General features: G+C 51.9%; 1 protein-coding gene across 3 annotated transcripts in view; it reads left to right on the plus strand.

The window, feature by feature from the left end:
• LDLRAD4 (low density lipoprotein receptor class A domain containing 4) overlaps positions 1–22510 on the plus strand; it is a 436848-nt gene extending 414338 nt beyond the window's left edge. For all 3 annotated transcript variants that reach the window (XM_050767575.1, XM_050767576.1, XM_050767577.1), the window contains 2 exons: positions 19121–19174; positions 20922–22510. In XM_050767575.1, the coding sequence (XP_050623532.1) occupies positions 19121–19174; positions 20922–21452 (585 nt within the window). In that variant the 3' untranslated portion in view covers positions 21453–22510. The remainder of the gene's footprint in view (positions 1–19120; positions 19175–20921) is intronic.
• The last annotated feature ends 1445 nt before the right edge of the window (positions 22511–23955 follow it).

Raw genomic sequence — 23955 nt, forward strand, 5'->3', positions numbered from 1 at the left:
TTCGGCCATTTTTGACCTATAGAAACAGCAATTTCAGTGTAAAATTTAACAAAAGGAATCGCATCACGCATCTCTTCATTACCAGTTCCTATAGGGATTAAATCAGTTGTGAAAATCCAGGTGCCCATTCTTCATAGCCAGGAGGAACACCCAGGCCCCACCCAGCACAGCCGGGCTCCTCCGGCTCCCCGGGGCGGACGCTTGGTAGACAAGCACTTGGTGGCTGTCAGGCCTCTTGATGCAGAAACTCATGTTCCTCAGATCCACAGCGCCCTAATACGGGGTGAGCCCTCCCCACAGCGCCCTAACACGGGGTGAGCCCTCCCCACAGCGCCCTAATACGGGATGAGGCCTCCCCACAGCGCCCTAACACGGGATGAGGCCTCCCCACAGCGCCCTAACACGGGGTGAGGCCTCCCCACAGCGCCCCTAACACGGGGTGAGGCCTCCCCACAGCGCCCTAATACGGGGTGAGGCCTCCCCACTCCCCAACACGGGGTGAGGCCTCCCCACAGCGCCCTAACACGGGGTGAGGCCTCCCCACAGCGCCCTAACACGGGGTGAGCCCTCCCCACAGCGCCCTAATACGGGATGAGGCCTCCCCACAGCGCCCTAATACGGGGTGAGCCCTCCCCACAGCGCCCTAATACGGGGTGAGGCCTCCCCACAGCGCCCTAATACGGGGTGAGGCCTCCCCACAGCGCCCTAATACGGGGTGAGCCCTCCCCACAGCGCCCCTAATACGGGATGAGGCCTCCCCACAGCGCCCTAATACGGGGTGAGGCCTCCCCACAGCGCCCTAATACGGGGTGAGGCCTCCCCACAGCGCCCTAATACGGGGTGAGGCCTCCCCACAGCGCCCTAATACGGGGTGAGGCCTCCCCACAGCGCCCTAATACGGGGTGAGGCCTCCCCACAGCGCCCTAATACGGGGTGAGGCCTCCCCACAGCGCCCTAATACGGGGTGAGGCCTCCCCACAGCGCCCTAATACGGGATGAGCCCTCTCCACAGTGCCCTAATACGGGGTGAGGCCTCCCCACAGCGCCCTAATACGGGATGAGCCCTCCCCACAGTGCCCTAATACGGGGTGAGGCCTCCCCACAAGTCCCTCTCGGCAGAAGCCACAGAGTTAGCCTAGAGCATGGCTGGGTACGTGGTTTGCCCCACAGGGTGTTGGAACCTAAGTCGATCTAGCTTTTAAAAATTGGAGCCAGGTGCGGTGACTCACGCCTATAATCCCAGCACTTTGGGAGGCCGAGGTGGGCAGATCACTTGAGGTCAGGAGTTGGAGACCGGCCCAGCCAACGTGGTGAAACCCCATCTCTACTAAAAATACAACAGTTAGCCGGGTGTGGTGGCGCGTGCCTGTAATCCCAGCTACTTGGGAGGCTAAAGCAGGAGAATCTGGAGGCGGAGGTTGCAGTGAGCAGAGATCACGCCATTGCACTCCAGCCTGGGCGACAGAGGGAGACTCCATCTCAAAAATTAAAATAAAAATTGGGAGATTTCCCATGAAAATTGGAATCTCCATCTTCTCTTGAAAAGGTGGCCTCTGGGGCCACACCCTGAGGCTGGGGCTGTGAGGCTGCTGCTGTGGCGTGGGCCTGTGCTGCGGGGGCTGTGACCCGTCTCGCGGGGTGCCCTTCAATACCGGGCAGCATCGCCGCCGTCTGTGGGTTTGCACATGGGGGTTGTTTTTCAGATAAAATGTTCTTCTGCACTCAGGCTTCTACCGCAAGGCTGAAGACCAAGGTAGACTGAGAGGCCACTGGTTCCCAGAAAAATGGGTGAGAGGGTCCTCGGGGACGTAAAATCTGTTCCTGCCTGGTTAGGAGTTCAGACACGTGTCTGGGTCAACAGTGCCCTGTGTGTCCCGTGCCCAGCCTGACATGGTCACTCGTGGCCACTGCTGTCTAGTCATCTCCCCAGGCAGGGCTCTCCTCTGTGACTAAAGCCTAAAGCCAGAGGGACAGAGGAGGCCGTGGGCTCCCTGCTCTCTGAGGCTCGGCCCTGCACCAGCAGCCTCTGTGCTGGCCTTGGGATCAGCAATGGCCAGAGGGCAGACGGTCCTGGGCAGGTGGCTGACAGCCGGGAGACCGCTGTCCTGGGGCTCGGAACTCACAGCGAGGGGACCTCTGGGTGCGCCACATGTGCGAGTGCCTCTCTCTACCTGGGCAGTGTCCCTCCACCCTCCCCTGCAGACAGAGGCTCTGAGGCGGGCCCCAGGCTCACGGGTGTGTGAGAAACCCACAGGCAGTGTCCTGGGATCCCTCGGAGGGCACAGGGAGCGGGGGTTTTGGCTCTACTGTTCATTCCCACTGCGGCTGGAGGCCTGGCTCGCCGTGTCCTGCTGCTGTCACCCCTGCCCGCCTCATATGTTTAGAAAAGCTTGTGGAAAACGGTGGAAAGGAATGGTTCTCAGTAAGGCTTGAAGGAGTGGACTAAAGGGCTTACTGACACGGTTGTACTCGGTCTGTCTCTGACACCCCAGACTACAGAAAAGAGCCACAGGCTTCCTCTGGCATCACTGTGGGGATGAACCGCAGGGGACCCTGCAGGCAGGGCAGACCCTGCTGCACCACAGACAGATGTGTGTGTGTGTCGGTTGTCCGATGACAGCTCTTCGTTACTGCATTTCACGGAAACTGCATTTCCAAGAGCTCAGGGTCCGGCGGGTTGGCTGCACCGTGTCTGTCTGAGTGAGCAAGGACTTCAACTTATCAGTCTTCCCAGGTGGTTATTTGAAAGGTTTTGCCCTTTGCTGTGTCTGATTGAAGCCTTAGAGGATAGACAATTTCACATCACCTCAAAATGAGAACGTCTCCCTTCAATGAAGGGAAACAGGAGCCAAGTGGCCCGGCAGAAGCTGTGAAAGGAGGCTGGACCCCAGGTCCACGCAGATTCCCACCTGAACCACGGTGGGCAGAGCTTTGGAAGAGTCAAGGCTTATCTTTAAAGTGACAGTGTCTCAAATAGTCCTTCTGCCTATGTTGGCGCTGCTCAGAATGTTTGGGAATTACCTTCAGGTTTTGGGGTTGTTTTTAAGTGACAAGATCTCACTTGGTTGCACAGGCTAGAGAATGTGGCATGATCCTAACTCACCGCAGCCTTGAACACTTAGTCTCGACTGATTGCCCGGCCTCAGCCTCCTGAATAGCTGTGACTACAGGCACGCACAACCATGCCTGGCTAATGTTTAAATTTTTTGTAGAGACAAGGTCTCACCGTGTTGCCCAGGCTGGTCTTGAACTCCTTGGCTCAAGCGATCTTCCCACTTCAGCCTCCCAAAGTGCTGGGATTACAGGCCTGAGCCACTGCACCTGACTGGCTTTTGTTTGTTTGTTTGTTTAGTCAAGGGAAATTTTTTAAAAGCTTCTCTACAAAGGCAAATCTTCCTTTGCAAAGAGCAAATAGGAAAACTATTTGCTCTTTGGGGTAGATTTGATTTTTGGTACCTGCCAAAATCCGTTTAGAGTTGAGTCTTGTTCATTAAAACCAAACGATACAATTTTGGTGCAAAGGCAAGCACGACTCAATTAGTGAGACTGACGTCCGAGTTACAAACTGATCTGTAAAGAAAGGTCAGGAAGGACCCCACAGCAAACCGACAGCTGTGCCCGGGAAGGACGTAAGGACAAAGGAACCCTGGTCTGTTCAGTAAAACATTTATGGTAAAAATGTATTCATGTGTTACCTCGGCAATTACAAAACATCCTCTGATCATGTAAACTGATGCTGAAGGCAGTACTGTTCTGGGCATCTATAGACTCCCAGGGTAATTCATTTGAACACGGTTTCTACGGTAGCTAAAATAATTTTACATAAAATATATGAACATTTTTATCAACAAATGTATAGTGATCTTTTAAATATATAAGGTATTGGCATTAATAATCTAATAGTAAAATCTGTTGGTTTATTTTTTGCTTAGTCCTTGAAAGTTGGTGTGGTTTGTTCCGGAAAAAAAAAAAGAGAGAGAGAGAAAGATTAAAAATTCTCTTAATGACCCTAGATCTGGGTGGCCCTTGCTGGGGAGGCCCTTGCTGGGGAGGCCCTTGCTGGGGAGGCTCACCAGGCTGGGCTCTGGCTCTGGGCGAAGCTCCGCGGCTCTGTGACCTTGGGCGAAGGTCAGAAGCTCCCCTCTGAGCCCGGACTTCTCACGTGTGAGACGAGGCAACTGGGGCTGAGATCAGGATGACCCCTGCCTGGATCTTGTGTGTTCCACATTTCCCTGCTGCTTGGAGCTTTCTCACTCCCAGGCTGATTCCTCTTGAAGCCCGACTGCTCACTAACCCCAGCATCAAGCTGGGAGAGGCACCTCGTGTTGCTTTTCCCCCAGCCCGTTGCATTGTCCTAGAAATAGAAAGGATTCCCTTCCTTTTGTTCCCAGCAGACCTTCCTAGATGATTTGTCTTTTCTCTCAGGGGATGTGCCCTAGATTGAGCAGAGTTGGGGGATCTGGAATCTGAGAAGTCTGATGACGGATTCCCCAGGAGGAGGAAAGGGGGAGGTGCCGTCTCTGACATCGAGGGGTGCCGGCCTCACGTCCGGGCTGTGACTGCCATCTAGAGTGGGAAGGACGGTAGTGATAAAATATCAGGATGGTAGAGAGGCTGCTTGAGAAAAGGGAGAAAACAGGGAAAATTGATTTTATCAGAAGACAAAGGTGTTGCTGAATATCCAAAGATCAGTTTCATCTCTTCTTTGAAATTCTCACCATGGAACAGGAGAAAAACAGATTTCCAACTATTTGAGGCCATAAAATACGTTCATTCACTGGGAGGTTAGCCCTTGGGTAGAAGGAAAGTGCCCAGAAGTAGTTTGCTTTACCGCAGACTGGACGAGGCGCCTAGAGAAGCATGTGCCCTCTTTGTCCTCAGTTTCCCCCCACCTAAAATGAGGGATAACTGGCTTCGTTCGAAGGCCTTCAATCTGTATTTAGCCATGAAGAACAGTAAGAAATACATTTTATATCACAACACAAAAGCCTCCTATAACGCAGTTTAGGCAGAGGTTTTACAAAACAATAATTACAGAGTGCTCAGATCATTTCTATTCTGTTTCAGTTTTTGGAATGTTGGCTGTGACCCACTTAAATGGATTTTCCAGCTGTCTAAGAGGTTGCAAAGCACACGCTGGAAAACACTGTGTTTCGTGCTTTCCCCGGTTGTTTCCAGTCCCCGCCTGTGATCATTCCTGGGGTCCTCTGTGTATGTAGAAAGGAGAGTGTGGCTGAGAGCATAAGCCCAGGAGGGTTCAGGGCATGGTGTGGCCTTGCACACGTGGACGCGTGGCAGCAGGCTACAGCCCACAGCACAGCCCAGGGAATCCTCGGTACGTCATGGCTGCAGATGACTGTCCTTTAATAATATGAAATGTATTAGTTGGATGACAAATGATCCAAAAGATACAGAAATGAAAAGGATTATAAAACAGTGCTGCAAACAATTGTATGCAAACCAATTGGATAACCAGATGAAATGAAAAAAATAGTGCTAACAGCCTACCAAGACCGAATCATGAAGAAACAGAAAAATCTTAACAGAGCTGTAGCTGGTAAGGAGATTGAACCAATAGTCTAAAATCTCCAGCCTGGACCACATGGCTTCACTGGTGAATTCTACCAAACATTTAAAGAATTGACATCAATCCTTCTTAAACTTCTAGAAATTTCAAGAGGTGGAAACACTTCCTAACTCATTATAAGACGAGGCCAGCATTCCTGATACCAAAGCCAGACAAAGACACAACAGAAAAAGATAACCATAGAGTAATATTTCTCCTAATTATTGATGCAAAAATCCTCAACAGAATACTAGCAAACTAAATTCAGTAGTATATTAAAAGGGTTATATTGGCCGGGCACAGTGACTCATGCCTGTAATCCCAGCACTTTGGGAGGCTAAGGGAGGCAGATTACTTGAGGTCAAGAGTTTGAGACTAGCCTGGCCAACACGGTGAAACCCTTTCGCTACTGAAAATAAGAAAATTAACCAGGCATGGTGGCGGGCGCCTGCAATCCCAACTGTTCGGGAGGCTGAGGCAGGAGAATCACTTGATCCCAGGAGGCGGAGGTTGCAGTGACCTGAGATTGTGCCACTGCGCTCCAGCCTGGAAGACAGAGCGAGACTCTGTCTCAAAAATGATAATAATACTAAATAAAAATTAAATTTAAAAAAGTAAAAGGATTATACAACATCAACGAGTGGGGATTTATTCCCAGAAGGCAAGGATGGTTCCATACATGAAACGCCATCAGTGTCATAGATTACATTAACAGAATGAAGTTGGGGGAAGGAATCACACAGTCATCTCAGTTGATGCAGAAATAGTGTTGTCACAGGGTCCTTAGGGTGTCGCTTCGCCAGCCAGAAACCTTTGTGGCTGGTGGCACCTTCTGCCTGAGTATTGCTCGTGCCCACTGGGCTCCTCCTGCCCACTTCCCCTGGCAGGCTGCGCTCAGCTCACATTACTGGCCCAGATCCCACACCTGCCAAAGGCAAGCCAGGCACAGAGTGGTGAGGGGTGTGTGAGCGAGTGAGTGCGAGGTCCAGCCACTGTGCACAGCCAGGTGCGCTGGTTGCTGTGGCAGGGCCGGTAGCTCCAGGTGCTGGCACAGGTGCTTGCTCTGTGCAAGGCTGCAGCTGGACCAGATATACTGTGTGCAGCATCTACTGCAGGCACTCACGTCTGGACGAGGGGAACGTGGCGGCTCCCGAAAGCTTGGAGACACCAGGAAGCGCAGAGCCCCAAAGAGGGTGTCACAGCCCTGGCTAGGAGAACCCTAGGTCTGGGCTACCCAAAGGTCCGTAGCTCTTCTTGCCTTCTTGTCACCCACAGTGTGGTGAGTGGAGGGGCATGTTTCAGCCCTATTTGTGTTACAGCTCTTTTAGTCCCACTATTCAGCAGGTCCTACATTCTTGTCCCACATCCAAGAAGAATGAGGTACATGGACAACTGGTAGGTGAGAAGGTGGAGAGGAGCTTCGTTGAGCAACAGAACAGCTCTCGGGAGACCCAGACTGTATAGCTCCTTTCCCCAGGCAGGTCATCCCGATGTCTGGCAATGGGGAGCTCCTGTCCCCAGGCAGGTCATCCCGATGTCTGGCAATGGGGAGCTCCTGTCCCCAGGCAGGTCATCCCGATGTCATCAGAGCAGAGAGGAGGAGACCCACAGTGGGGAGTCCTGTCCCCAGGCAGGTCATCCCGATGTCTGGCAATGGGGAGCTCCTGTCCTCGGGCAGGGCATGCCAATAAGTGTCCAGCTCTCGGTGGAGAGGAGACCTGCAGTGAGTAGCTCCTATCCACAGGCAGGTTGATCCAACGTCTGTTCAAGTCGAACTGAATCCAGGATTTTTAATGAGCTCAAAAGGGAGGAAATGCATGCTGATTGGTCCATGGACGGCCATGGGCAGGCCCAGAAAAAGCATCATAAGTTCTTACTCTGGTCTGTGGACTCCACTCAGAACTGACCGCTTGGCCCCCATGCTTTAGGCCCTCCCTGGCTTGAAGGTGGGGCTTCAGCAGGGACCTGCCCCTTTTTGCCCAGGAGCCTGCCTGCCTCCTGCTGCCATCAGTCGTGTACACGGCGCCCAGGCTGTTGGTGTCAAGGGCCACCCTCAGCCCACCCCTGCCTCAGCCTCCCACCCATGCTCATCAGCACCCAAAGTCCGGAGGGGGATGAGGTGGCAGGGGGCTGGCATATCAACACTGCCCCAAGCAGACACACACCTGGCCGAATTGTGACAGTGCCCAGGCTCAGCCTCAGCTTCGCTCCAAAACTGGAGCAGGCACCAGGAGCGGGAAGAGGCCGGCACGAGCAGGCACCAGGAGCAGGAAGAGGCCGGCACGAGCGGGCACCAGGAGCGGGAAGAGGCCGGCAGGAGCGGGCACCAGGAGCGGGAAGAGGCCGGCAGGAGCGGGCACCAGGAGCGGGAAGAGGCCGGCATGAGCGGGCACCAGGAGCGGGAAGAGGCCGGCAGGAGCGGGCACCAGGAGCAGGAAGAGGCCGGCACGAGCGGGCACCAGGAGCGGGAAGAGGCCGGCAGGAGCGGGCACCAGGAGCGGGAAGAGGCCGGCAGGAGCGGGCACCAGGAGCGGGAAGAGGCCGGCAGGAGCGGGCACCAGGAGCGGGCACCAGGAGCGGGAAGAGGCCGGCAGGAGCGGGCACCAGGAGCGGGAAGAGGCCGGCAGGAGCGGGCACCAGGAGCGGGAAGAGCCTGCAGGGGCACCAGGGCGGGCACCAGGAGCGGGAAGAGGCCCAGGAGCGGCCCCCAGAGAGCCAGCATGAGCGGGCACTTCTGAGCCTGCAGGGGCAGGGGGACTTCCCCAGGCCCCTGAGAGCACGAGGATGCCTGGGTCCGCTTTGTGACTGCAGCTTTGTGACCGCAGCTGCGGCCAGGAGGGCGGGGCTCCTGCCCCTCCAACTCAGAACGGGGCAGGGCTCCCACCTGTTCTGGCTCCCACTGGCTCCATGGAGCACACAGCCCTGGCCGTGCCTCCCCTGCTTCAGCCAGTGTCTTCGCAGCAGCCGCTCCAGATGGGCCACCACTGCCGTCGGTACTTGATGAAGTTCAACGTCCTTTCACGATAGAAGCCCCACAAAGTGGGATGGAAGGAAGCTGCTTCAGCGTCGTAAAGGCTGTCCGTGAAAAGCCATAGCTTAGCTCGTACTTAATGGCGAAAGACTGAACGCTTTTCCTCGAAGACCGGGAGCGGGACGAGGGTGCCTGCTTTCACTGCTTCTGTTCCACATCGTGTTAATTAGAAGCTCCAGCCAGAGCAATCGGGGAAGAAAAAGAAAGAAAAGACATTGCAAGTGGAAAGGAAGAAGTAAAAGCATCTCTGTTAGAAGATGACATGACCTTATGTGTAAAAACCCTCAAGATTCTATTTTAAAAATAACCCAAAAAGTGTCAGAACTAATGAATTTGGCAAAGTAGCAGCATACAGAATCAACATGCACAAATCCATTGCATTTATTTTCCTGTACAGTGAACAATTCGGTAAGGAAATTAAGAACATTCCATTTTCAATAGCTTCAAAAAGAACAGAATACTTAGAAATGTACTTACCCAAGGAGGTGAAAGACTTGTGCACTCAACAATAGAAGACATTGCTGAAAGAAATGGAAGAAGATACAAATAAATGGAAAGATAGCTTGTATTCATGAATTGGAAGACTTAACTATTTTTAAGATGTTAGTACTACTCAAAGCAATGTACAGACTTCATTGTAATCACTTTTGAAATCCCAATGAGGCTTTTTGCAGAAATAGGAAAAAAAATTCATCCTAAAGTTTATGTATTATCTCAAGGGACCCTAAATATCCACAATAATCTCAAAAAAAAAAAGATTTGAAAAGTTAAAGGTCTCACAATTCCTGATTTCAAAACTTACTACAAAGCTGTAATAATCAAAACAGTGTGGTGCTGGGATATAGACTATAGACCAATGGAATAGAATAGAGAGTGCAGAAATAAACCCTCAAATATATTGTCAAATAATTTTCAGAAAGGATGCCAAGGCCATTCAGTGGGGAAAGAGTGGTGATGGGGAACCTGGATAGCCACACGCGAAAGAATGACATTGGGCCCTTATAACATATTCAAAAATTAACTCAAAGTGGACAAAAATATAAACATAAGAGCTCAAACTTTAAAATTCAGCCTTAGTTTGACTTCTAGAACGAAGTACCGTAGACTGGGTGGCTTGTAAACAACAAACACCGGCGTCTTATTCTGGAGGTCGGACATGAGAGACCACAGTGACAGCACGGTTGGGTTCGGATGAGGCCACTCTTCCCAGTGGCAGACGGCCACCTTCTCTTGTGGAAAGAGCCCCAGCCTCTTCTAACAAGGGTGCTGGTCCCATTCATGAGGTTTCCACCCTCATTACCTAATTACCTCGCAAAGGTTCCGCCTCCAAAGACCATAACATTGGAGTATTTCCCACCTCCCCCAAAAAAGTGCCAAATGCCTGATGTGAAAGGAAAAGCGTTCAGTCGCTGTGCTCCAGATCTGCAGATAACACGTCTGACTGTCAGCACCATAAAGACGATCATTTGGAAAATCCGGTGATATTTTTTCGCTTTAACGCAAATGTTTTGGTGTCAAGCAGATTGAATTTGTGGGGAGTTTTCCTGTTGGTGTGGCCGTTCACTGACCATTCGGAAGGAAGAAAATACGGAACAGATTGCTCAAGTGTAAAGGAGTCTGAAACTGCCTGTCCTCAGGCCTGCACGATTCGGAGCCGTCCTGTGTCCCTTTTCCGTAGATGTAGGAATTAAAAGTCTGGATTCAGCAGAGCCATTTGACCAGCCAGCCCCTCAGGGTGGTCCCTGGGTCTGGGTAGCCGTGCTCACCAGAGCGGCCTGTGGGGGCAGCTCCCAGGGCCAAGCCAGAGAGGCCAGAGCACTAGAGTAATGTTATAATTCCAAGTGTACGTAGCAGAGAAGACAGCTGTGCCCGTGTGTGTGTGTGTGTGTGTGTGTGTGTGTGAGTGATTGTGCCTCCCGTGTGTGTGTGTGTGTGTGTGTGTGAGTGATTGTGCCTCCTGTGTGTGTGTGTGTGTGTGTGTGTGTGAGATTGTGCCTCCCGTGTGTGTGTGTGTGATTGTGCGTCCTGTGTGTGTGTGTGTGTGTGAGTGTGCGTCGTGTGTGTGTGTGTGTGTGATTGTGCCTCCCGTGTGTGTGTGTGTGTGAGTGATTGTGCCTCGTGTGTGTGTGTGTGTGATTGTGCCTCCCATGTGTGTGTGTGTGTGTGATTGTGCCTCCCATGTGTGTGTGTGTGTGAGTGATTGTGCCTCCCGTGTGTGTGTGTGTGTGTGAGTGATTGTGCCTCCCGTGTGTGTGTGTGTGATTGTGCCTCCCGTGTGTGTGTGTGAGTGTGTGTGTGTGTGAGTGATTGTGCCTCCCGTGTGTGTGTGTGTGTGTGATTGTGCCTCCCGTGTGTGTGTGTGTGTGTGTGAGTGATTGTGCCTCCCGTGTGTGTGTGTGTGTGAGTGATTGTGCCTCTCGTGTGTGTGTGTGTGTGTGTGATTGTGCCTCGTGTGTGTGTGTGTGATTGTGCGTCCTGTGTGTGTGTGTGTGAGTGTGCGTCGTGTGTGTGTGTGATTGTGCCTCCCGTGTGTGTGTGTGTGTGTGTGTGAGTGATTGTGCCTCCCGTGTGTGTGTGTGTGTGTGTGTGAGTGATTGTGCCTCCCGTGTGTGTGTGTGTGTGTGTGTGGGTGATTGTGCCTTCTGTGGATGTCGGCTAGAGACTGTCTCAGGGAAGCTTCTGCCTTTGGCGTGTTTACTGCTGTCAAGACCCTGCCCACAGCATTATAGACCCCAAAGAAAAATGTTCTCATCCTACTCAGAGATGTTCCAACAGGAGTGGTGGTCTGACAGTGACTACACTCGCAGGAGAATGACAAACAGCAAGGCCCAGCTGTCCCTCGGTACCATCAGGGGATTGGTTCTAGGACCTCCAAACACACCACAGTCCCAGCATGCTCAAGTCCCACAGGCTGTCCTGCTGAACCCCGGACAAAACAGGTCGGCCCTCCGTATGAGAGGTTTTTGCATCTCATGAATACACACTGGGTTGAAAAAAATCTGCGTTTTAGTGGACCAGCCAGGTTTAAACACATGTTGTTCAACGGTCCATTGTATTCGTTCACAATACAGATTTCATTTTAGAAAAAAAAAAAAAAAGCCCAAAGGAGAATAAAAACTTTTCACAAAGTTCAACGTTATGCAGTTGTTTTTGTTTTTGTTTTTGTTTTTTTGAGATGGAGTTTTGCTCTGTCGCCCAGGCTGGAGTGCAGTGGCACGATGTCGGCTCACTGCAACCTCGGCCTCCCGGATTCAAGCAATTCTCCTGCCTCAGCCTCCTGAGTAGCTGGGACTACAGACGTGCACCACCGTGCCCAGCTGATTTTTTTTTGTATTTTTAGTAGAGACGGTTTTTCACCATGTTGGCCAGGCTGGTCTTGAACTCCTGACCTCAGGTGATCTGCCCGCCTCGGCCTCCCAAAATGTGGGATTACAAGTGTGAAGCACCACACCCAGCACTTTTTTTTTCCCCCCGAGATGGAGTCTCGCTCTTGTCACCCAGGCTGTAGTGCAGTGGCGTGACCTCAGCTCACTGCAACCTCTGCCTCCTGGGTTTAAGTGATTCTCCTGCCTCAGCCTCCTGAGTAGCTGGGATTACAGGCGCCCGCCACTACACCCGGCTAATTTTTGTATTTTCAATAGAGACAGGATTTCACCATGTTGGCCAGGCTGGTCTCGAACTCCTGACCTCAGGTGATCCACCCACCTTGGCCTCGCAAAGTTCTGGGATTACAGGCGTGAGCCATCGTGCCTGGCCAAAAGTTGTTTGGATTTTTTCTGTTTTGCTTTGTTTTGTTTTACCCCATCCACTGCCTCCCTGTGTGACCTCATGACATCAAGAAAACAGCGCACGGTGCAGATAATCTCGGCTGAGGCGTGTAGTCATGGTGACTGCCTCGGTGGGCAGCTGACTGCCGTGCTGGGCTCATGTTTTAAGAGCACAGATAGTCTTTACGCAGAGGCAGGCCTTTGGTCTGTGTAGCATCTGGGGTTCTACTGAAACCAAGTAGCCAGAGCCAGAGGACAACTTGCCTGTGAGGAGTCTCTTGGTTAATGCAGCAGCCAACCTTGGGAGAAAACTGCTGAAGAATCCTGGAATTGACACAACATTGCTTAAGCTGCCCCCATTCCTCAGCCTTTCCATTCAAAACGCCACTTTTGGAATACTGTTTAAAAAAATAGTAAGGAAATGTCAATGAACTTGTTATCTTTAAAGGAATATCTTTTTTTTTGAGATGGGGTCTGGCTCTGTCGCCCAGGCTGGAGTGCAGTGGCACCATCTCGGCTCACTGCACGCTCCGCCTCCCGAGTTCATGCCATTCTCCTGCCTCAGCCTCCCAAGTAGCTGGGACCACAGGCGCCCACCGCCATGCCCAGCTAATTTTTTGTATTTTTAGTAGAGACAGAGTTTCACTGTGTTAGCCAGGATGGTCTCGATCTCCTGACTTCATGATCTGCCCACCTCGGCCTCCCAAAGTGCTGGGATTACAGGCGTGAGCGACTGCACCGGCCTAAAGGAATACCTTAAGAGAGATAATGGAAATTATGCCGGGCGCGGTGGCTTATGCTTGTAATCCCGGCACTTTGGGAGGCCGAGACGGGCGGATTACAAGGTCAGGAGATCGAGATCATCCTGGCCAACACAGTGAAACCCCGTCTCTACTAAAAATACAAAAATTAGCTGGGCATGGTGACAGACGCCTGTAGTCCCAGCTGCTCAGGAGGCTGAGGCAGGAGAATGTCTTGAACCCAGGAAGCAGAGGTTGCAGTGAACCAAGATCATGCCACTGCACTCCAGCCTGGGCAACAGAGCAAGACTCTAAAAAAAAAAAAAAAATGATAATGGAAATGTATCCCCCTTTAACTGTGCGTAACAACAGCAAGTAACCACTACCTGTGATGAGAAGGGCTACCACCATTTTGCTGAAGCTTATTTAAGGCACTGTGCTAAGAAATTCTCGTAGATGGTATTTGAGCCTCATGACAACCTCTTTTTATAAATAGGGAAACTGAGGCTGGGAGAAACTAAATGAGCTGCCTGAGATCATAGTTTGGAAAGTGGCAGAAGCTGAGCTCGGTGGCACACACCTGTAGTCCCAGCTGTCCAGGAGGTTGAGGTGGGAGGATGGTTTGAGGCCAGGAGTTCAATGCTGTCAGCACATTTATGAAAATGCACTGCTCTCCAGCCTAGGCAACATAGACTTTGTCTCTTTAAAAAATAATAAAAACGTTTTAAATTTTAAAATGAAAAACATGGCCAGAATTCCAGCCTATGCAATGGCTACCCGCCTCAGAGACCTGTTACCCTTACAGATGTAAACCTGTGCTGATGGCGGCAGCCTCCATCTGTATAATACTAAATTGTCATCAGATAATTCTTGTTACCTTTTTTGTTAGTGCCTTTGTTCCAGGGAGAAAGTAAGAGAATAAGAACATGCTTGCAAGGCACTGTGCATACAAGAGGCCTCTGAGAGCTGCTGCCAGACCTGTGTGCCCCCAAAGCAGGTGCCTTCTCGTAAGCATCCTGGGGCAGGTGTAACAGCCCCTGATGAGTCCTGCTCAGTGTGATGTGGGTCTCAAGGAACTGGTCCTTATTGTGGTCAAACGTGAGTGATTTGAGAGTAATGTAACTTAAAAAGTAAACCAGAATTCATTCAGAGTGATCCCCAGAGTAATGGCCCTCTAACCCACTGGCATTCCAGGATGCTTTCCTGAGTTTCTTGGGTTTGGAGTGACTCCATGAGCCCTGGGAACTGTGCAGAGCCCCCGTCTCCCACCCCTTGCGGACATGCAGCACCAGTGTCTGTTGGACGTGTGCACATCTGCTTACGTGTTGCAGCGGAAGAGGACTGAGACCCGCTGCAAGGAAGTGTTCAGTGCATGTATAGTGAGGTCATGAATGAACAGCTGGGTGAATGGGTGAATGGCATTTCAGTCTGTATGAAGTTATTAACCAGGTTTTGTTCCTATTGCTCAAAATTCTGTGAACTACTTTCAGTATTATTTCACAGCTTGTTTGAGTAATACAACAATGCAAGCATTAGCCGAGAACATCAGTGCCTTCATTGTTGATTAAAATTGGCCCCATAATGAGGATGTGGGAATGCTGCCATCTGAGCAGAAGCCAGCTGTGTAGTGAGCCCCCTTCTCCCTGAAAATGTTCTCTGTAGCATGTGGGGTGAGTGAAAAGACCCCCAGCCTAGACAAGGGAGACACATCTTTCTACTCAGCTGTCTGCACTCTCAGTTGGCACAAGTCCCTTGGAGGACTCCAGTCACAGAGTCAAATCCTTGTTTTGCATAGAGATGGAGCAGGAGCCAGCAGGCTTCTCCAGCAGCGCCAGAGGTTTAAGGGCTAAGGACGGGGACCTTGCTGACAGTCAGCGTGTGACAGCCTTGGTGGAGTGACCAGAGGAGGCTGTGGAGTGAGCATCAGCTAATGGTACGGGGTGGTTGGGATTCAGCCTTTCTAGAACTCCAGTCAGTCTTCCCATCTAGGTTTTCTGCGTAGCAGCCTGGGGCACAGAGCTGGAATGCCAGCCTTCTCGAGTTTTGGCCTCAAGCTGTTCCACAGCATGTTGTAGTTATAATGTCCCCTATGTACCGTGTGGGTGAAAGGCCTGGGAAAAGAGTTTCCTATAAAAGTAAATAAATTGGGGCAGGGGGCAATTGTCAGTAAATAGCTAAATAAATTATTATGTAGCCATAATTTTTGTTAATTATACCTCTAAAGCTGGAAAAAACTGGTGGTGGTGGAGGAAAGTACTTACGTTATACTCTGAAGACGAGAATATACAACAATATAACCTCATTATGGTTACAACTGTATAAATTTAATGTATGCAAATGAACAAGCATTAGAAAAGCACTTAAAGAAAGAAATCAGCCGGGTGTGGTGGCTCACACCTGTAATTCCAGCGGTTTATGAGGCCAAGGCAGGCAGATCACAAGGTCAGGAGATCGAGACCATCCTGGCTAACATGGTGAAACCCCATCTCTACTAAAAATACAAAAAAACAAAATTAGTTGGGCATGGTGGCAGGTGCCTGTAGTCCCAGCTACTCGGGAGGCTGAGGGGGGAGAATGGCATGAACTCGGGAGGCGAAGCTTGCAGTGAGCCGAGATCCCGCCACTGCACTCCAGCCTGGGCAACAGAGCGAGACTCCATCTCAAAAAAAAAAAAAAAAAAAAAAAAAGAACTCTGTTTAAGTATTAGGATGATGGGACTGTAGATGCATTTCCTCCCATTTTGGATTTTTAATTTTGCTGTTACATTATTCCCGCAAAAAACAAAAGCCAGGCAGGAAAAGTTCCCATCTCCAGACCATCCCGTCTGGCAGATGTCCCAAGGCAGGAATGACCTGAACTCCTTTTCTACCAGTGGCCAACTCTCCTCCTGGTCTAGGCTTAGTTCTCAGGCTTCGAGAACCTCAGGGCAGGACACCCTTTTCCCACCCCAGCAAGCAAAATGAACAGGTAACAGTTGTGTCCTTGTTTTGAGCAACAGGAGCAGATGGGACCCACACTGGTGGGCTGCCTGGGAAAGGTCCAGGGCTGGCTTGGCCCTGGCAGCAAGGCCGAGGAAGGTGGTGTGGTGGGGAGGAGACCCAGGGCTGCAGGCATGCCCTGAGTTACCCTTTGCACCCCTTTCCCGGCTTCAGGAACTCTCTGTGGGATGCGTTAGACCTGCTGACAGGCTGCATAAGGCCAATGAGAGAGAGAGGGAACAGAGAAGAGGGGCACCTGGGTTCACAAGCCTTAAGAAAGAATTTAGTTACTTATTTAACAATGTGTGTCACCCATATAGGTCTGGGAAATGCATTTGAAAAGACAGTGCAGAGGTGCAGCACCAGGATACAGGTGGATTTGGGAGTCTAGAATGTCTTTGGTTGTGTGTGGTACAAGGGAGAATGCATACATGTATTACGTGTGTAGTATTTAAAGTACACATATAGAGGAAAAGATGAGACAAGTCTGTGAGATGTCAACAGCAGCAGTTCTTAGTTATGGGTGCTGTGAATTTCCCAGAGAGGAGGAGAGAGTCCTTTAGCCCGGCATGGTGGCGCTAGCCTGTAATGTCAGCACTTTAGCAGGCTGAGGCCGGATCACTTGAGCCCAGGAGTTCAAGATCAGCTTGGGCAGCACAGCGAGATCCCCATCTCAATAGATGTATTGGATGGATGGATGGATGGATGGATGGATGGATGGATGGATGGATGGATGGATTGGATGGATGGACGGATGGACGGATGGATGGATTGGATGGATGGATGGATGGATGGATGGATGGATGGATGGATGGATGGATTGGATGGATGGATGGATGGATGGGGACGGACGGGTGGACGGGTGGACGGATGGACGGATGGACGGATGGATGGATGGACGGACGGATGGATGGATGGATGGATGGATGGATGGACGGGTGGACGGATGGACGGATGGACGGATGGATGGGTGGACGGGGACGGGTGGACGGGTGGACGGATGGACGGGTGGACGGATGGACGATGGATGGATGGATGGATGGACGGACGGACGGACGGACAGAAAGAGACAAATATTTAGATAGCTAGATGGCCTAGATTGCTTGATGAATGGGTAAGTTGGATAGGCGGAGACAAATGGATAGAGATAGATGAGAAGGACAGACGGATTAGATGGATGAATGGACAGAGAGAAATAGATTAGACAGAGATAGATGGATCCATCGATGGATTAGATCGGTTAACATAGTCCTCGCGTTCAGGGAAGCCGCGGCGGTGCCGCCTGGCGCAGCGGCCTCTGCCCAGACACTCAGCGCTGCAGACCGGGAGGGAGGCCGGGCCCGTGCGGGACGCGGGACGTGCGGGATGCGGGCTGGGGTGAGGGAGGAGCAGCAGGCGCGCCCCGCGCGGTTTCCGGTCTGGGTGGCGGGGCCGCTGTCCGCGTGGGGTGCGGGAAGGGAGCGGGGCGCCGGGTCAGCCAAGGGCCGGGCCTCGGGGGCGCAGCCGGCTGGACGGGGGCTCCTGGAGGCACTTGGCCGGGTTTGCTCGCTTTTCGGGAAATAAGGCCACTGGGGACAGTCGCTGCGTTTTCAGGAACCGCTCAGCCCGGCAGAGGGACCCGGCGGCGTCCCCGGCAGCGGCTGCCTGGGCTCCCGGAGAGAGGAGCGCCCCTGCGGGCCGAGCCTGGGCCCCGGGCGGTGGGAGCGCGTCCGCCCCTTCCCGACTCCGCCCCTTCCCGACTCCGCCCCTTCCCGACTCCGCCCCTTCCCGACTCCGCCCCTTCCCGACTCCGCCCCTTCCCGACTCCGCCCCTTCCCGACTCCGCCCCTTCCCGACTCCGCCCCTTCCCGACTCCGCCCCTTCCCGACTCCGCCCCTTCCCGACTCCGCCCCTTCCCGACTCCGCCCCTTCCCGACTCCGCCCCTTCCCGACTCCGCCCCTTCCCGACTCCGCCCCTTCCCGACTCCGCCCCTTCCCGACTCCGCCCCGCTGGCGCCGGAGCCCCGCCCCGGTCTGTGCCCGCCACGCCCGGCCCTGCCCTCAGGTTACAGGCGCTCCCTGAGCCGCCTTCATCCGCGCACCGCCGTGTGCTGCTGGCGCCGGGGCCCTCGGAGCGCAGGGATGGCCCAGCCCGCGCGTTCCCGAAAATTCCCCACACGCGGGCTCCTCCCGCGGAGTCCCAGCTCTCCCGTGACGGCCCCGCGGACCCCGCTCCGGGCTGAAAAGGGCCCACGCGTGCCCTTGGGAAGAATCTTTCCCGGGGCCTGTGGCTTGTCCGTCTGCCCCGTGAATACGGACTGGAGACCCTCGCGGGGAGCCGGCCCGTCTCGGACGCGGGTGTCCCTGCGAGCGCGGAGCTGCGCCCCCGGGGCCGCCTCGGCCGGGGCTGCCCCCACCCCGCCTGCCCCCTCGGGCGGCCCTGACTGCGGGTGTTCAGGCGTCTGGAGCGTATTTCAAGCCCGCAGGTGTGGAGCGCGAGCCGTGTTCCACCTCCCATCTCATCTGGCCAGGAGGTCAGCGTCTCCACGTTTCCTTTTGTTCCCAGCCCTGCATGTGGACATGCGATCTGACACGGGGCCAGCTCTTTCTCGCTGCACTTTTTTTGTTTGTGTGTTTGTTTATCCATTTTTTGGTTTTTGTTTTTTTGATACACTCTGTGGCCCAGGCTGGAGTGAGCGGCGCCATCTCAGCTCAGCGCAACCTCCGCCCCCGGGTTCTCGCCATTCTCCTGCCTCAGCCTCCCGAGGAGCTGGGACCACAGGCGCCGCCACCGCGCCCGGCTTATTTTTGTATTTTTAGTAGAGACGGGGTTTCACCGTGTTGGTCAGGCCGGTCTCGAACTCCTGACCTCGGGTGATCTGCCCGCCCCGGCCTCCCAAAGTGCTGTGATTACAGGCGTGAGCCACTGGGCCCGGTCTCGCTCCACGTTTTATGCAGATCCTCCTTTCCAGAAGTTGTGCTTCATGTTTTTAGGTGCTGCGGGGCTAATGATTTTCCTGTTTCTTGTTCCCCACTCTCCTCCCCTTCCCCTCCGCCAGGAAGGGTGCCTGTGGCCTTCAGACAGCGCCGCACCACGGCCGGGCGCCTCGGAGGTAAGGGGCCCCAGCAGGTGGGGATGAGGGGTCCCGTCCCTGCCACGTGGGGGAAGGGGAGGGGCCTCGCCAGGCGGGCTGACACTTTTGGAGGAAAGCATTGCCTAGAACTTTGGTCAAAAGCGGGAGGGGACTTCCCCTAGAATCTTCCAGGGATTATTCGTGCTAGTCTAAAGCTCCTTATCAAAAACAATTTGAGAATCACATATCTTTACATGATCCCATAAGCTTCTACTAATGTGCCTTGGCAAGTGTGGGCATAGTTTATAAATATCAGCATGATTCATTCCCACATCTCCAAGTGTAATAATGTGGATTTTAAAATAACTTTTTTTTGCCTTTAAGTTAAAAATAATGGTGTGAGAGAAATCAGTATCTGTATGTATGTGTGTAGATATGTGTGTACATTAAATGCATGTATATACACATGTGTGTATGTATACAGGTTCACAGCGCCCTCCTTCATCCAGCGGGATCGCTTCAGCCGCTTCCAGCCCACCTACCCCTATGTGCATACATGTGTATACACACATATCTGCATATATGCGCGCGTGCGTGTGTGTATATATATGTATAGAAAAGAGCCCTCTTCTAGAATAAACTGGGATGGTAGAACAAATAAGATTTTGTATGTAAGAAATATACTACCTGGATTCATTTTGAAAAAATAAATTATGATAATCATATTTACTTGAGTAAAAACATTTTTCATGTCAGTGACTAAAATAACTACAGGAAACTTTTACTCAGATTCCAAATAACTGGAAAAGTCTAGGAGCCACAAAGGAGAAACAGTCATTATTGGGGGATTTGTTAAAAAGTAATTGGTACGGCAGTAATCTTCTCTAAGTAATTAATAAGTCGACCCAGCGCTTTGTATCTGCTCCATGTACCGCTGTGTGAAGTTGTAACTTCTGCTTACCCAGAGTCCTGGCTGGCGCAGTAGCTCATGACTATAATCCCAGCACTTTAGGAAGCTGAGGCGGGTGGGTCACGTAGGCTCAGGAGGTAAGACAAGCCCTATGCACCATGACAAAACCCCATCTCAAAACAACAAGCCAGGCACGGTGGTGGCGCCTGTGGTCCCAGCTACTCAGGAGGCTGAGGTGAGAGAATCGCTTGAGCCCAGAAGGTTGAGGTTGCAATAAGCCAAGATGGCACCACTGCACTCCAGCCTCGGTGACAGAGCCAGACCCTGTCTCAAAAAAAAAAAAAAAATTAAGATAGATAAATAAAAGTAAAAACTCGGAGCCCCTCCTTACTTTTCTGAATCGTAGGTTCTAGGTTCTAGAGCTGGCAGGGACCTGAGAAAGGAGGCAGCCTTGTCCTGTCCTCGTAAGTTGTAGAGAAGCCGAGTCCTGGACAAGGTCACTGGTGACCGGATCCGAGTGCAGGCTGCGGTGCTGTTCGCCCTGTGACTCTTGGAGCTCCTAGTGTGTTCTGTTTCCAAGGGGAAAATGCACACGTAGCACACACAGTAACTGCCAGGAGCCCGAGCTTTCAGTTACCCACAGCTCTCCATTGCTCAGCCCTCCCGGATGCCCTAGGATCTGGCAAGGTGAGTGGTCTGTCACAAGGAATCAGAAAAGTAAGCTTTTTTTCTGGAATTGGATTTTCCTGTTTTTTTCCTGGGAGAGGGTGTTCAAACTGGTAGTAACAGACCAAGCGTGACTGTCCTTGATTCTGACACGTTTATGGTCATCATTGCGCGCAAACCGTCTTCAAGCCTCTTCTCCTTTCCTTCCAGATCATGCATGCCCCGCGGTCCAGGGACAGGTTCACAGCGCCCTCCTTCATCCAGAGGGATCGCTTCAGCCGCTTCCAGCCCACCTACCCCTACGTGCAGCACGAGATCGATCTTCCTCCCACCATCTCCCTGTCCGACGGGGAAGAGCCACCTCCTTACCAGGGGCCCTGCACCCTGCAGCTCCGGGACCCTGAACAGCAGATGGAACTCAACCGAGAGTCCGTGAGGGCCCCGCCCAACCGAACCATATTTGACAGTGATTTGATAGACATTGCGATGTACAGCGGGGGCCCGTGCCCACCCAGCAGCAACTCGGGCATCAGTGCAACCACCTGCAGCAGTAACGGGAGGATGGAGGGGCCGCCCCCGACGTACAGCGAGGTGATGGGCCGCCACCCCGGCGCCTCGTTCCTGCATCAGCAGCGCAGCCACGCGCACAGGGGCAGCGGACTGCAGTTTCAGCAGAACAACGCAGAGAGCACAATAGTACCCGTCAAAGGCAAAGACAGGAAGCCTGGGAACCTGGTCTGATTCCCTCCAACCTGCACTTCAGCTGGAGGAAGAAACCAAGGAGGGAGGCGGCCGCTGGGCCCCCGCGCGGTGTTGTTCAGTTTTACATGGTACAAATAAGTAAAACCAAATGAGCAAACACGGCCTTTGTTTCTGATTCCTTCTAGGGGAATTGCATGCAAACTAGACTGAAATGATACAAGCTTCCGTCTGGTTTGACCGCAAACAGTGTTTATTTGGGGACAGGGGTTGGGACGGGGGTGTGGGCAGGGGAAAACAGAGAAAGGGATGCTTTGAAGAGATCATGAAATAAAACCCACAGAGGTATGTGATTTATTTAATTGTGAAAGGAGACTTTGCAGATACATGAGGCCAGAATGGCCTGTTTTATAATTGAGTAAAGAAGGAAGCATTATTATATACTATTGTGAGGAAGAACCAGCCAGTTTGCTTTTTCTCCTAAGGCGTGGAAGTTTTATGTTGTTTTAAAAATATGAATCGATTCCTGTTTTGTGTGCCAAGGTATAAAGTGGAGAAGTCAGATGCGTGCAAGGAGCGCCTCTGTGTTGTGATGATGTGTTTTCAAAGTTGCACTATCTTAATGTTGAAAATATTTACGAGGGAACTGTTTTGCGTGAAGTTCTGTATGTTGTCTTTTCACCTGTGGATTGTAATCAGGCCCAAGGAATATCCTGGAGTGGTCCCCAGAATCACCCAAGAAAAGATATTTGGGGATGTAGCCTAACATTTTACCAACTTACGTAAATCAAAAAAGTCATTATTGTTGCAGGAGTTTGCATCAAATAGCAGCGCATCGCTGAAGCTTTTGGAGACATTTGGGTGGAAGATAGGGAAGATTAAGTTCCAGCATTTCTGACTTGTTATTTTGAGTTACTCTGCTAATCTTAGGCTGCATATTTTATGAGAAAATGAACACATGCATTTATGGATCCAGTATCATGCAGTGCTGCTCTCATCCTCCAGCAGTGCAATTTCTCCAGCAATTTAGATTTTTTCACTATAGCATGAAATATATTCAAATACATACCTTATTTTATGCAATAAATTGTTTAAAATGCGAGGTGGTTATTCTGCATACTGTTGAAATATGTGACTCCTCAGTATATTCCATTGCCTCGACAGCTTAGTTCAGTTCTGCAGGGCTGCTCAGTTCATCCTGCCTACCGAGAACTTCGTGTGGGAGTGGTGTGGGTGGTGGTTTCGTATGCTTTGGAAGCCTCTAGAAATGACGGAAGAATGCCATGTTGCTGATCATGGTAATAAGCCATTGTATGTCACTAGTATTAGCATAGCATTCTTAAAGGAATGCAGTGCTCAGAACACACCCAAATTCCTGCAGGATTCTACCAAACCCTTCCCCAGGCCAGGCTTTGCACTGAAGGCAGGAACTGGACCCTCAGACAACAGTGGAGGGGGCAAGTGACTGAAGAGCGCCGGGTAAAAAGCACAACATGCAGTTAAAATGCAACTAGAAAACTAATTTTAAATATTGTTAGTTTTAATATTCCTGATATTTACAAATACTCATTCTCATGTACAATTAAAAAAATAACTTTCTTCTGCAGATGTAAGCACTGGCTTTTGTAAGAGCAGCAGCCAACACGTTTAGCAGCCACTGCGCATGGAGAAGGGCTTGTCTGCAGCACAGTCTGCCGTGTGGAGGGGGGGCCTGTGGCCTCTTCACGTAACACAATGAGCTGGAATGATGATTCCGTGACTCCCATCTATGCAGCTTTAAAGCCAAATCCGCCCGCGTGTGTGTGTCTGTCTGTCTGTGGATCTCGCAGGTGAGCCCCTCGGTGCGGTGGCTGTGCTGTCACTGGAGACTGTTCCAAACCCCAAGGGTTGTCTGTTCCCTTCTGCTGCTTACCGCTGTAGGTAGGCCACGGTTTTTGTTTGTTTTGAGGATTAGAATTTCCATTACATTCATCCTTTTCACACAGTAACATCCACAGAACTAGTCCAACTCTTAAAAGGAGAGAGGAAAAACAAGGGCACCAGTTGTCAGCTCCTGCCTACAACCCTGTGTGGAAGTATATACAGTTGAGAGTCACCGTGGAGGTTCTGAGACTGGACTCAGTCTTGTTCCAGTGACACTTGGAAGGGTCTGCTGGAGAGAAACCAGCTCTCAGGGCAGGGATTGGCTGGGGGCCAGAGAGGACCTTCCCCAACCCTGGAGACGCCCTGAAGGTTCTCTGGCTCCCCAGATGAGCCTCTCTTCCTGTCAGGCGAAGAGGAGGAGCCCGCGTTCCCAGCAGGCCCTGCTGGCCGGGACTTGCAGTGGATTCTCGGTCAGGTGTGTCCACAGACGGGGGCGAGGTGAGTGAGCTCATCATTCCAGTTCTCACTCGCAGGTTTGGGGAAGCAGGGGACGCAGTCCACAGCTCCAGCTCCAGCTCCAGCTCCCAAATGGCTTCACAGTCCTTACTTCTCCACCTGCCTCGAAGGGGCTCAGAGACGAGACTTGTGAATTCCTTGGTAACTGCGAGTAATGAGTGTTTTG

Source organism: Macaca thibetana, chromosome 18 (assembly GCF_024542745.1).
Source record: "Macaca thibetana thibetana isolate TM-01 chromosome 18, ASM2454274v1, whole genome shotgun sequence".
NCBI lineage: Eukaryota > Metazoa > Chordata > Mammalia > Primates > Cercopithecidae > Macaca > Macaca thibetana.